The sequence below is a fragment of the Achroia grisella genome, unplaced genomic scaffold, assembly GCF_030625045.1.
Source record: "Achroia grisella isolate CSIRO2021 unplaced genomic scaffold, CSIRO_AGI_Agris_v1 utg146, whole genome shotgun sequence".
Taxonomy (NCBI): domain Eukaryota; kingdom Metazoa; phylum Arthropoda; class Insecta; order Lepidoptera; family Pyralidae; genus Achroia; species Achroia grisella.
This window is the reverse complement of record NW_026712636.1, coordinates 5226495-5241620: the sequence shown is the minus strand read 5'-3', so window position 1 is coordinate 5241620 and position 15126 is coordinate 5226495. Positions and strand designations below refer to the sequence as shown.

Below are 15126 nucleotides of genomic sequence, written 5' to 3'. Positions count from 1 at the left end.
AAATAGTTATATATCTATATATATACTTTATATTTCTAAGTTAGCCTAAGTTACTCCTTATTACATCAGCTACCTGCCAAAAAAAGTTTCATCAAAATCGGTCCAGCCATTTCAGTGATTAGCCGGACAAACAGACAGACAGACATAAATTAATAAAATGTTATTTTGGAGTATGTACCGTGTTTATATTCATAGGCATGTAGTATAAACGGTTATTTCAGTATTACAAACAGACACTAATTTTATTTATATGTATAGATAGATCGATTATATGTATGTATAGAAGTGCCAATCTAAGCAGAGCATGTGTTATGAGTATTATTAACTTATTGATTTTAATACTTAGATTTGTATGCTATTATAAATACATACATATTATACATACATAAAAAACACCCAGATCGATACAAACAACTCCGAGCGATCCCCCGTTCAAACGGGGATCGATATTACGACTGCCTGAGCCGAGGTTCGAACCACTAGCGGTGCCCTCAGACTAAAGTCATATCCGTCAGGAGAGAGTTGGCCTTCAGCCGCTCCATAAGTCCTTCCTTTGGTTTGGAGTGCCATCTGCACACGCCCCCTATCGTCCGGTGAAGCTGTAAAGGCCAGCTGCGGCCAACAGCATTAGAGTAGTCCGAAAAAAAACTTCTGTCATTGCGCTCTGCTGATAAACATCTCTGCAAGCATCTCCATTATTATCATTCCATTACTAAAGATTAATATCTCTAAAACAGAAATGAAACTGAACTGAACTCAGCCGCTTATAATATTAGCACAAAAGAAAATATAAACAAATATAAATAATAATCATCATCATCGCAGCCCGGAAGACGTCCACTGCTGCGTCTTCCGGTCCATGGTCGCCACTCGAGGACTTTACTGCCCCAACGGCCATCTGTCCTACGAGCTATGTTTTGATATTCTTCGGTCTATGTCGGTCACTCTGGTTCTTCTGCGGATCTCCTCATTTCTAATTCGATCACACAGAGTAACTCTGAGCATAGCCCTCTCCATTGCCCTCTGAGTGACTCTGAGCTTGTTCATGGGGCCCATAATTGCAACACACATTGGTCGTAAACCTTCGTCTTGAGACATAAATATACGAAAAGATATATCGTGAACGCTGTTTCACGATTGACACTTTCATCTACCTACATATAAATAATAATAATTTATTTATTTCACATATTTTTTATATAATTTATAATGTTCCCGACTTCTAAAATAGATATACAAAATACGTGTGTCAAGAATCATATATATATCATATATCTTATATATAAAATTCTCGTGTCACAGTTTTCGTTTCCATACTCCTCCGAAACGGCTTGACTGATTCTCATGAAATTTTGTGGGCGTATTGAGTAGGTCTGAGAATCGGCCAACATCTATTTTTCATCCGCCTAAATGTTAGGGGTAGTCTACCCCTAAATTTTTTTTATTTTAAGGCGAAACTACGTTTGCTGGGACAGCTAGTAATTATTTAAAACTAGTTACTCGCCACGGCTTCGCGCGGGTGTACATGTATTATATAAACCCTCCTCTTGAATCACTTTATCTCTTAAAATAAACCGCTTCAAAATCCGTTGATTAGTTTTAAAGATTTAAGCATACATAGGGACGGACAGACAGCGACAGCGACTTTGTTTTATACTATGTAATGATGTTAATTTCTGTGTTCATACATGGTGTTTACTAGTGAGAAGTAGGACCACGTGGTGCTCAGTACCTGCAACAGAACGTAATGTTATTTCAGCTGTACGATAACATATAAATATTACAACTATATATATATATATATATATATATATATATATATATATATATATATATATATATATATATATATATATATATATATATATATATATATATAACAATAATAATAATCTCAGGACAATTCACACAGCGCCATCTAGACCCAAGTTAAGCTAGCTAAAGCTTGTGTTATGGGTATTAAACAACTGATACAAATACATAGATTTTTTTTTTGTAAATACACACGTAATATACGTAGAAAACACCCAGATCGATACAAAACAATCATACTCATGAATACATATGTTTGTGCCGTGCGACGATTCGAACCCGCGACCAACGGACGTAAAGCGGTGTGCTACACCGCTAGACCATCGAGGTCGTCGGTGGTCTAGCGGATGCCTACGTCATAACATCTACCTGCATGCCAAATTTCAGCCAGATCCGTACAGTGGCTTGGGCTGTGCGTTGATAGATCACTATGTCAGTCAGTCATCTTTGAGTTATATATATTTAGATATAAATATATTCAATACTTTAATAAAACACACATACAAATATTTTTAAGTTTATATATTTTGTGTAATTTGAGTGTATTGATAGATAGAGGAAGGAATGAAACGACTACCCTTCTTCTTAAAAAGGGGTAATCGGTTCAGAAAATAACACCCCTCCGATCGATCCCCGTCCAATTCAAACGGATACCGATGTTACGACGGTCTGAGCCGAGGTTCGAACCCCTAGCGGTGCCCTCAGAGTAAAGTCGTATCCGTCATGCAGGAGTTGGCCTTAAGCCGCTCCATAATTCCTTTCTTAGTTTGGAGTGCCATCTGCACTCGCCCCCTAACGTCCGGTGAAGCTGTAAAGGCCAGCTGCGGCCAACAGAGTATGACGAAAAAAACAGAAAATTAGTTAGTTACGCCCTGGAGTCGGAACAAAGAGGAACTTTGAATAAACGTCTTACATATAGACGCACTGTTTTTATTATTGCCACCTAATTGCTTATATAATTTAACAATCAGGTAAACATAGTTCAACATTCCAATGTTATATATATATGTTATAGTTACCTTTGAGAAAGTGTTCAGTGTCACTGGCCTGTACTTCAGTGATGTCAAACATAATGGTTTTTGAGATCTGTAAGTTTACTTCAATTTTAGTAACAAACATACATACATAAGTGTCATGAAAATATTATATAGTATAATATAAAGTCGCTGTCGCTGTCTGTCCCTAGGTATACTTAAATCTTTTAAACTACGTAACGGATTTTGAAGCGGTTTTTTTAAATAGGTTGATTCTAGAGGAAATTTTATATACATGTACACTCGTGGAAACCCGGGGCGAGAAGCTAGTAAATTATGAAACTTGTAATAACCACTGCCGCTTGATTTTCCTGCAATATTTACAAAATATTTTTGTCAACTTTAATAATTTCAGATTTTTCGCTTCAATGGCCTAAAAAGCAGTTTATATATATTTAAAGCATTTTAAAAATATTCCACAGTTAATCAAATACTAATCAATATTTTTTTTATTTCGCGTAGTTACACGATTTAAAAAAAAAAGTGGATTTAGTATATAAAGGAACCACTTTGATATCTCATATGACATCCCATTTGAGATATTTGATTCAAATTTGATACATTCCATTCAAATTTTAATTCGAAAATCATATAGATATACTGATTAGTATATATGTAGATCCTATTGAGAAGAACTGGCAAGAAACTTAACTATTTTTTAAAAGCCATTTAAAGAACTATAGATATTAGATTTTATAACAACCTTCCATTTCGACTGTATATATGTATATGCAATAAATTTGGCATTACATTTCAAATAAATTTGCAACAAAAACCGTCCAAAAGTATTTTAAATAACTTGATAGTAGTGTCGGATAAATTCTATATATATTCTATATATACACGTGAAATCTCTCTATAGAATAGAATAGCTTATATAGCTTTTAAGCTATAGGCGTGTCTAGCACTTCAGTACGTTATATACTAAATGTATCTAAAGCTTCACTAGCAGGCTCCTTCTAGATTAGACTTGACAGGCCGAGAAATATGAGCGGTGAAAGTGAGTGTCCACGTAAGGGACTCCTTAAACCTACACCCGGGTCACAAGTCCCGGGAACTGTTCGGAGATTCCCTCTTGGCAACCTAATGGATCCGGCATCCGCACGGTGAATACCCAAGGGTCTCCTTAAAGCTACACGCGCTCAAGTCACAGGTAATGATCGGAGTTTCCCGCTCTGCTACTCACAGAACATGTACTAGAACTATATCCTCTGTAACAGGCTCCCGCTAGTTTTAACTGAGGCAGAGAGAGAAACACGAGCGGTGAAGGTGAGTGTTCACGTACATCGGCAAGGGACTCCTTAAAGCTACACGCGCTCAAGTCACAGGGATTGCTCGGAGTTTCCTTTTCTGCCACCCACAGAACATGTACTAGAAATAGTTCTAGTAGGGAGTTTGTTAGAGAGGATACAGATCCTCTCTAACAAACTCCCGCTAGTTTTAACTGAGGCAGAGAGAGAAACACGAGCGGTGAAGGTGAGTGTTGACTCCTTAAACCAACACCCGGGTCACAATTCCCGGCAACTGCTAGCAGTTTTCTTCTCGGCTACCCAATGGATCTGGCATCCGCACAGTGAATACCCTACTAGATTTCACTAAGCAGGGAAAGAAATACGAGCGGCGAAGGCGAGTGTTGAGGTACGTCGGCAAGGGACTTCTTAAATCTCCACCCGGGTCACAATTCCCGGGAACTGTTCGGAGTTTCCCTCTCGGCCACACAATCCGCACTGTGAATACCCTACCAGATTTGACTAAGCAGGGCGAGAAATACGAGCGGCGAAGGTTAATGTTGAGTGACTTTGGGGCCCCTTAAACCTACATTCAAGTCCCGGGATCTGCTAGGAGTTTCCCTCTTGGCCACACAATGGATCCACCTACACCCGGGTTAATTCACCTACACCCGGGTTACAATTCCCGGGATCTGTTCGGAGTTTCCCTCTCTGCCACATGATAGACCCGGCATCCACATGGAATGCTAAGAAGTTCAAGGGTTGTATTTTTTTGCTCCCCTAAATACTGACCTGAGGATGATGAAAAGTATCATCTTCATATACTGCGCGTCGCCCTTGTACCACATACTGCGGTATACTGCATCGGCCAGATCACCACTCTGCAACATGGAATCATATACTGCCTTCATAGAGTCTTAAATATACATATACATATACGGTTAAAATACTATTTATAGATAAATTATAGACGACCTCGGTGGTCTAGCGGTCCAGTCTACCGCTTTACGACCGATGGTCGCGGGTTCGATTCCTCGCACGGCACAAACATTTGTATTCATGAGTATGATTGTTTGTATCGGTCTGGGTATTTTCTATGTATAATATGTATGTATTTACGAAAAAAAAAACTATGTATTTGTATCAGTTGTCTAGGACCCATAACACAAGCTTTAGCAAACTTAACTTGGGTCTAGATGGCGCTGTGTGAATTGTCCTGGGATTATTATTATTAAATATAATAGAAATATCTATACTAATTTTTATTCTACCACTCATTTGGAACGCAGACTCATCACAAGGAGAACGAGCAAGAAACTTGTGAGTTGCTGTTTTGAATGGATGTTTTTTTTCATATATATAAATAATTACAGTATAACAAGTAAGAGGCATGCGATAATCAACATAAAAATCGGTACGCACTAATTTTTAGTGCAGAGATACATTTTTAAAAATTTTGTTCGAATGGAAACTGACAAATAGCTAAGTTAACATAATAAATGAATGGTTACTTGAGCAGACCAGTCCCTATATACGTTTGTTATTAATAATATCATACTGTTTCTATAGTGCTGAGCTTACTTACTTACCGCCTCTCTAATTATGTCGCAGAAGTGGCATATCATATAGAGTATCGTCAGAACACACCAGATCATGCCGTAGTATATGATCTTGTAAACGGTACTTTCACTTGTCTGAAATTTTATATTACTAATGTTATAAACGCGAAAGTTACGAGTATGGATGTATGGATGTGATTCTTTCACGCAAAAACTACTGAACGGGTATTGATGAAACTTTACAGTAATGTAGCTTATACATCAGAATAATACATGGACTAGAATTTAAAAAGATATTAAGTAAATTGGCCGAAATCTAAATATATATAACTCAAAGGTGACTGACTGACATAGTGATCTATCAAAGCACAGCTCAAACCACTGGACGGATCGGGCTGAAATTTGGCATGCAAGTAGATAATAATAATAATAATTATTATTTTATTGGTATGATAACAGCCACATTAGTAAGTAATACTGTGTCGTGGCCGTCAAAGATGTTATGACGTAGGCATCCGCTAAGAAAGGATTCCGATTAATTCTACCCCCAAGGGGATAAAATATGGGATGAAAGTTTGTATGAAACTTTGTCAATTTTAAACCGATCGGGCTGAGACTTTGCATGCATAAAAGTGTTATGACGTAGGTATTCTCTAAGAAAGAATTTTGATAAATTCCACCTCTAAGGGGATGAATTAAGCGACGCGAGCGAAGCCGCGGGCAAAAGCTAGTATAATAATAAATGTCGAGAGGTTGCTCGGGTCATCTACTTGATAAATTAAGGTACTAAAAGAAATTCAACCTCAACAGTACACAACACTAATGTGTTATGTTATTCATTATTATTAATTTGTCATTATTATTATTATGTTTTTTTATTTTTCTCTTCTATTCTAGTCCTACCTTTTGTTTTTTTCTCCTCTACCCAAAGGTTGCCTAGAAGAGATTGCATAAGCGATAAGGCCGCCTTTTGTACCCTTTTATTTTAATTACTCTATTAATGTAATTTTCCTGGTGCAATAAAGAGTATATAAATAAATAAATAAATAAAATACCAGTGCCCTGTCCCGACTTCGCACGGATGCATTATAATCTTTGAATTTCTCGGTTCGTTCTATACAATAACACGTATATATTATATATATAAACCTACCTCTTGAATCACTCTATCTATAGCTGAACACTTAATCAAAATCCGTCGTGTAATTAACAATGTAAGCGAACAGACTTTATCATTACATAGTATAAAACAAAGTCGCTGTCGCTGTCTGTCCCTATGTATGCTTAAATCTTTAAAACTACGCAACTCATTTTGAAGCGGTTTCTTTTAATAGATAGAATGATGCAAGAGGACGGTTTATATATATAATACATGTACACCCGTGCGAAGCCGGGGCGAGTAGCTAGTATTATCAATATTATAAAGCTTCAGAACTACATACTTGTAAATAATTTTAATTTTCTTCAATTTCTTTATAATACAATATATTTACTAAATTTCCTTTGAAGTTACACATATATGAAAAGATTTAAAATATAATTTCATAACTTACGTATCTATACATATAAATAAAATTGGAGTGTCTGTTTGTAATATTGAAATAACCGTTTTTTACTACATGCATATGAATATAAATACGATACATGCACCGAAACAACATTTTTTTACAATTTATGTCTGTCTGTCTGTTTGTTCCTGCTAATCTCTGATATGGCTGAACCGTTTTTGACGGGACTTTTTTTGGCCGGTAGCTGATGTAATAAGGAGTAACATAGACAAGTTTTACTTTAGAAAAACAAAGTTCAATTACACGCGGAAGAAGTCGCGGACACAGCTAGTATATACATATATATACATAGTATAAAATAAAGTCGCTGGCGCTGTCTGTCCCTAAGTATGCTTAAATCTTTAAAACTACGCAACGGATTTTGAAGCGGTTTTTTTTAATAGATAGAGTGATTCAAGAGGAAGTTTTATATGTATAATACATGTACACCCGTGCGAAGCCAGGTCGAGTAGCCAGTATATATATATATAAATGGAACTCACTTTTGCCGCCAGTCCGAAGAAACAAATCATCATAGAATCAAATAGTAATTTAATAAAAAGAAATTTGTTAAATATTCCATTCAGTTGCTTTGTCAACCTGCAAATATCAATTTGAATGTATTAAACAGATCCTTACTTATATTATAAATGTGAAAGTAACTGTCTGTCTGTCTGTCTGTCTCTGTATTAAACAGATCCTTACTTATATTATAAATGCGAAAGTAACTGTCTGTCTGTCTGTCTCTGTATTAAACAGATACTTACTAATATTATAAATGCATAAGTAACTGTCTGTCTGTCTGTCTCTGTATTAAACAGACCCTTACTTATATTATAAATGCGTAAGTAACTGTCTGTCTGTCTGTCTCTGTATTAAACAGATACTTACTAATATTATAAATGCATAAGTAACTGTCTGTCTGTCTGTCTCTGTATTAAACAGACCCTTACTTATATTATAAATGCGTAAGTAACTGTCTGTCTGTCTGTCTCTGTATTAAACAGATACTTACTAATATTATAAATGCATAAGTAACTGTCTGTCTGTCTGTCTCTGTATTAAACAGATCCTTACTAATATTATAAATGCGAAAGTAACTGTCTGTCTGTCTGTCTCTGTATTAAACAGATCCTTACCAATATTATAAATGCGAAAGTATCTGTCTGTCTGTCTGTCTCTGTATTAAACAGATACTTACTAATATTATAAATGCATAAGTAACTGTCTGTCTGTCTGTCTCTGTATTAAACAGATACTTACTAATATTATAAATGCATAAGTAACTGTCTGTCTGTCTGTCTCTGTATTAAACAGACCCTTACTTATATTATAAATGCGTAAGTAACTGTCTGTCTGTCTGTCTCTGTATTAAACAGATACTTACTAATATTATAAATGCATAAGTAACTGTCTGTCTGTCTGTCTCTGTATTAAACAGACCCTTACTTATATTATAAATGCGTAAGTAACTGTCTGTCTGTCTGTCTCTGTATTAAACAGATACTTACTAATATTATAAATGCATAAGTAACTGTCTGTCTGTCTGTCTCTGTATTAAACAGATACTTACTAATATTATAAATGCGAAAGTAACTGTCTGTCTGTCTGTCTCTGTATTAAACAGACCCTTACTAATATTATAAATGCGAAAGTAACTGTCTGTCTGTCTGTCTCTGTATTAAACAGATACTTACTAATATTATAAATGCGAAAGTAACTGTCTGTCTGTCTGTCTCTGTATTAAACAGATACTTACTAATATTATAAATGCGAAAGTAACTGTCTGTCTGTCTGTCTCTGTATTAAACAGATACTTACTAATATTATAAATGTGAAAGTAACTGTCTGTCTGTCTGTCTCTGTATTAAACAGATACTTACTAATATTATAAATGTGAAAGTAACTGTCTGTCTGTCTGTCTCTGTATTAAACAGATACTTACTAATATTATAAATGTGAAAGTAACTGTCTGTCTGTCTGTCTCTGTATTAAACAGATACTTACTAATATTATAAATGCGAAAGTATCTGTCTGTCTGTCTGTCTCTGTATTAAACAGATACTTACTAATATTATAAATGTGAAAGTAACTGTCTGTCTGTCTGTCTCTGTATTAAACAGATACTTACTAATATTATAAATGTGAAAGTAACTGTCTGTCTGTCTGTCTCTGTATTAAACAGATACTTACTAATATTATAAATGTGATAACTGTCTGTCTGTCTGTCTCTGTATTAAACAGATACTTACTTATATTATAAATGTGAAAGTAACTGTCTGTCTGTCTCAGTATTGAACAGATACTTACTAATATTATAAATGCATAAGTAACTGTCTGTCTGTCTGTCTCTGTATTAAACAGATACTTACTAATATTATAAATGCGAAAGTAACTGTCTGTCTGTCTGTCTCTGTATTAAACAGATACTTACTAATATTATAAATGCGAAAGTAACTGTCTGTCTGTCTGTCTCTGTATTAAACAGATACTTACTAATATTATAAATGTGAAAGTAACTGTCTGTCTGTCTGTCTCTGTATTAAACAGATACTTACTAATATTATAAATGCGAAAGTAACTGTCTGTCTGTCTGTCTCTGTATTAAACAGACCCTTACTAATATTATAAATGTGAAAGTAACTGTCTGTCTGTCTGTCTCTGTATTAAACAGATACTTACTAATATTATAAATGTGAAAGTAACTGTCTGTCTGTCTGTCTCTGTATTAAACAGATACTTACTTATATTATAAATGTGAAAGTAACTGTCTGTCTGTCTCAGTATTGAACAGATACTTACTAATATTATAAATGCATAAGTAACTGTCTGTCTGTCTGTCTCTGTATTAAACAGATACTTACTAATATTATAAATGCGAAAGTAACTGTCTGTCTGTCTGTCTCTGTATTAAACAGATACTTACTAATATTATAAATGCGAAAGTAACTGTCTGTCTGTCTGTCTCTGTATTAAACAGATACTTACTAATATTATAAATGTGAAAGTAACTGTCTGTCTGTCTGTCTCTGTATTAAACAGATACTTACTAATATTATAAATGCGAAAGTAACTGTCTGTCTGTCTGTCTCTGTATTAAACAGACCCTTACTAATATTATAAATGTGAAAGTAACTGTCTGTCTGTCTGTCTCTGTATTAAACAGATACTTACTAATATTATAAATGTGAAAGTAACTGTCTGTCTGTCTGTCTGTCTCTGTATTAAACAGATACTTACTAATATTATAAATGTGAAAGTAACCGTCTGTCTGTCTGTCTCTGTATTAAACAGACCCTTACTAATATTATAAATGCGAAAGTAACTGTCTGTCTGTCTGTCTCTGTATTAAACAGATACTTACTAATATTATAAATGTGAAAGTAACCGTCTGTCTGTCTGTCTCTGTATTAAACAGACCCTTACTAATATTATAAATGCGTAAGTAACTGTCTGTCTGTCTGTCTCTGTATTAAACAGATACTTACTAATATTATAAATGCGTAAGTAACTGTGTCTGTCTGTCTGTCTCTGTATTAAACAGATACTTACTAATATTATAAATGCGTAAGTAACTGTCTGTCTGTCTGTCTGTCTCTGTATTAAACAGATACTTACTAATATTATAAATGCGAAAGTAACTGTCTGTCTGTCTGTCTCTGTATTAAACAGATACTTACTAATATTATAAATGCGAAAGTAACTGTCTGTCTGTCTGTCTCTGTATTAAACAGATACTTACTAATATTATAAATGTGAAAGTAACTGTCTGTCTGTCTGTCTCTGTATTAAACAGATACTTACTAATATTATAAATGTGAAAGTAACTGTCTGTCTGTCTGTCTCTGTATTAAACAGATACTTACTTATATTATAAATGTGAAAGTAACTGTCTGTCTGTCTCAGTATTAAACAGATACTTACTAATATTATAAATGCATAAGTAACTGTCTGTCTGTCTGTCTCTGTATTAAACAGATACTTACTAATATTATAAATGCGAAAGTAACTGTCTGTCTGTCTGTCTCTGTATTAAACAGATACTTACTAATATTATAAATGCGAAAGTAACTGTCTGTCTGTCTGTCTCTGTATTAAACAGATACTTACTAATATTATAAATGTGAAAGTAACTGTCTGTCTGTCTGTCTCTGTATTAAACAGATACTTACTAATATTATAAATGCGAAAGTAACTGTCTGTCTGTCTGTCTCTGTATTAAACAGATACTTACTAATATTATAAATGTGAAAGTAACTGTCTGTCTGTCTGTCTCTGTATTAAACAGATACTTACTAATATTATAAATGTGAAAGTAACTGTCTGTCTGTCTGTCTCTGTATTAAACAGATACTTACTAATATTATAAATGTGAAAGTAACTGTCTGTCTGTCTGTCTCTGTATTAAACAGATACTTACTAATATTATAAATGAGAAAGTAACTGTCTGTATGTCTGTCTCTGTATTAAACAGATACTTACTAATATTATAAATGCGAAAGTAACTGTCTGTCTGTCTGTCTCTGTATTAAACAGATACTTACTAATATTATAAATGCGAAAGTAACTGTCTGTCTGTCTGTCTCTGTATTAAACAGATACTTACTAATATTATAAATGTGAAAGTAACTGTCTGTCTGTCTGTCTCTGTATTAAACAGATACTTACTAATATTATAAATGCGAAAGTAACTGTCTGTCTGTCTGTCTCTGTATTAAACAGACCCTTACTAATATTATAAATGTGAAAGTAACTGTCTGTCTGTCTGTCTCTGTATTAAACAGATACTTACTAATATTATAAATGTGAAAGTAACTGTCTGTCTGTCTGTCTGTCTCTGTATTAAACAGATACTTACTAATATTATAAATGTGAAAGTAACTGTCTGTCTGTCTGTCTCTGTATTAAACAGATACTTACTAATATTATAAATGCGAAAGTAACTGTCTGTCTGTCTGTCTCTGTATTAAACAGATACTTACTAATATTATAAATGTGAAAGTAACTGTCTGTCTGTCTGTCTCTGTATTAAACAGATACTTACTAATATTATAAATGCGTAAGTAACTGTCTGTCTGTCTGTCTCTGTATTAAACAGATACTTACTAATATTATAAATGCGTAAGTAACTGTCTGTCTGTCTGTCTGTATTAAACAGATCTAATATTATAAATGCAGAACTGTCTGTCTGTCTGTCTCTGTATTAAACAGATAATTATTATTATAAATGCGTAAGTAACTGTCTGTCTGTCTGTCTCTGTATTAAACAGATACTTACTAATATTATAAATGTGAAAGTAACTGTCTGTCTGTCTGTCTCTGTATTAAACAGATCCTTACTTATATTATAAATGTGAAAGTAACTGTCTGTCTGTCTGTCTGTCTCTGTATTAAACAGATACTTACTAATATTATAAATGCATAAGTAACTGTCTGTCTGTCTGTCTCTGTATTAAACAGACCCTTACTTATATTATAAATGCTAACTGTCTGTCTGTCTGTCTCTGTATTAAACAGATACTTACTAATATTATAAATGCATAAGTAACTGTCTGTCTGTCTGTCTCTGTATTAAACAGACCCTTACTTATATTATAAATGCGTAAGTAACTGTCTGTCTGTCTGTCTCTGTATTAAACAGATACTTACTAATATTATAAATGCATAAGTAACTGTCTGTCTGTCTGTCTCTGTATTAAACAGATCCTTACTAATATTATAAATGCGAAAGTAACTGTCTGTCTGTCTGTCTCTGTATTAAACAGATACCTTACTAATATTATAAATGCAAAGTAACTGTCTGTCTGTCTGTCTCTGTATTAAACAGATACTTACTAATATTATAAATGCATAAGTAACTGTCTGTCTGTCTGTCTCTGTATTAAACAGATACTTACTAATATTATAAATGCATAAGTAACTGTCTGTCTGTCTGTCTCTGTATTAAACAGATACTTACTAATATTATAAATGCGAAAGTAACTGTCTGTCTGTCTGTCTCTGTATTAAACAGATACTTACTAATATTATAAATGCGAAAGTAACTGTCTGTCTGTCTGTCTCTGTATTAAACAGATACTTACTAATATTATAAATGCATAAGTAACTGTCTGTCTGTCTGTCTGTCTGTCTCTGTATTAAACAGACCCTTACTAATATTATAAATGCGAAAGTAACTGTCTGTCTGTCTGTCTCTGTATTAAACAGATACTTACTAATATTATAAATGCGAAAGTAACTGTCTGTCTGTCTGTCTCTGTATTAAACAGATACTTACTAATATTATAAATGCGAAAGTAACTGTCTGTCTGTCTGTCTCTGTATTAAACAGATACTTACTAATATTATAAATGTGAAAGTAACTGTCTGTCTGTCTGTCTCTGTATTAAACAGATACTTACTAATATTATAAATGTGAAAGTAACTGTCTGTCTGTCTGTCTCTGTATTAAACAGATACTTACTAATATTATAAATGCGAAAGTAACTGTCTGTCTGTCTGTCTCTGTATTAAACAGATACTTACTAATATTATAAATGCGAAAGTAACTGTCTGTCTGTCTGTCTCTGTATTAAACAGATACTTACTAATATTATAAATGTGAAAGTAACTGTCTGTCTGTCTGTCTCTGTATTAAACAGATACTTACTAATATTATAAATGTGAAAGTAACTGTCTGTCTGTCTGTCTCTGTATTAAACAGATACTTACTTATATTATAAATGTGAAAGTAACTGTCTGTCTGTCTCTGTATTGAACAGATACTTACTAATATTATAAATGCATAAGTAACTGTCTGTCTGTCTGTCTCTGTATTAAACAGATACTTACTAATATTATAAATGCGAAAGTAACTGTCTGTCTGTCTGTCTCTGTATTAAACAGATACTTACTAATATTATAAATGCGAAAGTAACTGTCTGTCTGTCTGTCTCTGTATTAAACAGATACTTACTAATATTATAAATGTGAAAGTAACTGTCTGTCTGTCTGTCTCTGTATTAAACAGATACTTACTAATATTATAAATGCGAAAGTAACTGTCTGTCTGTCTGTCTCTGTATTAAACAGACCCTTACTAATATTATAAATGTGAAAGTAACTGTCTGTCTGTCTGTCTCTGTATTAAACAGATACTTACTAATATTATAAATGTGAAAGTAACTGTCTGTCTGTCTGTCTCTGTATTAAACAGATACTTACTTATATTATAAATGTGAAAGTAACTGTCTGTCTGTCTCAGTATTGAACAGATACTTACTAATATTATAAATGCATAAGTAACTGTCTGTCTGTCTGTCTCTGTATTAAACAGATACTTACTAATATTATAAATGCGAAAGTAACTGTCTGTCTGTCTGTCTCTGTATTAAACAGATACTTACTAATATTATAAATGCGAAAGTAACTGTCTGTCTGTCTGTCTCTGTATTAAACAGATACTTACTAATATTATAAATGTGAAAGTAACTGTCTGTCTGTCTGTCTCTGTATTAAACAGATACTTACTAATATTATAAATGCGAAAGTAACTGTCTGTCTGTCTGTCTCTGTATTAAACAGACCCTTACTAATATTATAAATGTGAAAGTAACTGTCTGTCTGTCTGTCTCTGTATTAAACAGATACTTACTAATATTATAAATGTGAAAGTAACTGTCTGTCTGTCTGTCTGTCTCTGTATTAAACAGATACTTACTAATATTATAAATGTGAAAGTAACCGTCTGTCTGTCTGTCTCTGTATTAAACAGACCCTTACTAATATTATAAATGCGAAAGTAACTGTCTGTCTGTCTGTCTCTGTATTAAACAGATACTTACTAATATTATAAATGTGAAAGTAACCGTCTGTCTGTCTGTCTCTGTATTAAACAGACCCTTACTAATATTATAAATGCGTAAGTAACTGTCTGTCTGTCTGTCTCTGTATTAAACAGATACTT

At 33.6% G+C, this 15126-nt stretch overlaps 1 protein-coding gene across 1 annotated transcript in view; it reads right to left on the bottom strand.

Moving 5' to 3' along the window:
* Positions 1 to 1669: 1669 nt before the first annotated feature.
* Positions 1670 to 15126, bottom strand: part of LOC131855562 (uncharacterized) — a 28527-nt gene continuing 15070 nt past the window's right edge. Inside the window, exons 8-11 of the mRNA XM_059206837.1 lie at positions 7685 to 7781; positions 4868 to 4956; positions 2832 to 2898; positions 1670 to 1732 (exon numbers count right to left, since the gene is read on the bottom strand). Of these exons, the coding sequence (XP_059062820.1) occupies positions 1670 to 1732; positions 2832 to 2898; positions 4868 to 4956; positions 7685 to 7781 (316 nt within the window). The remainder of the gene's footprint in view (positions 1733 to 2831; positions 2899 to 4867; positions 4957 to 7684; positions 7782 to 15126) is intronic.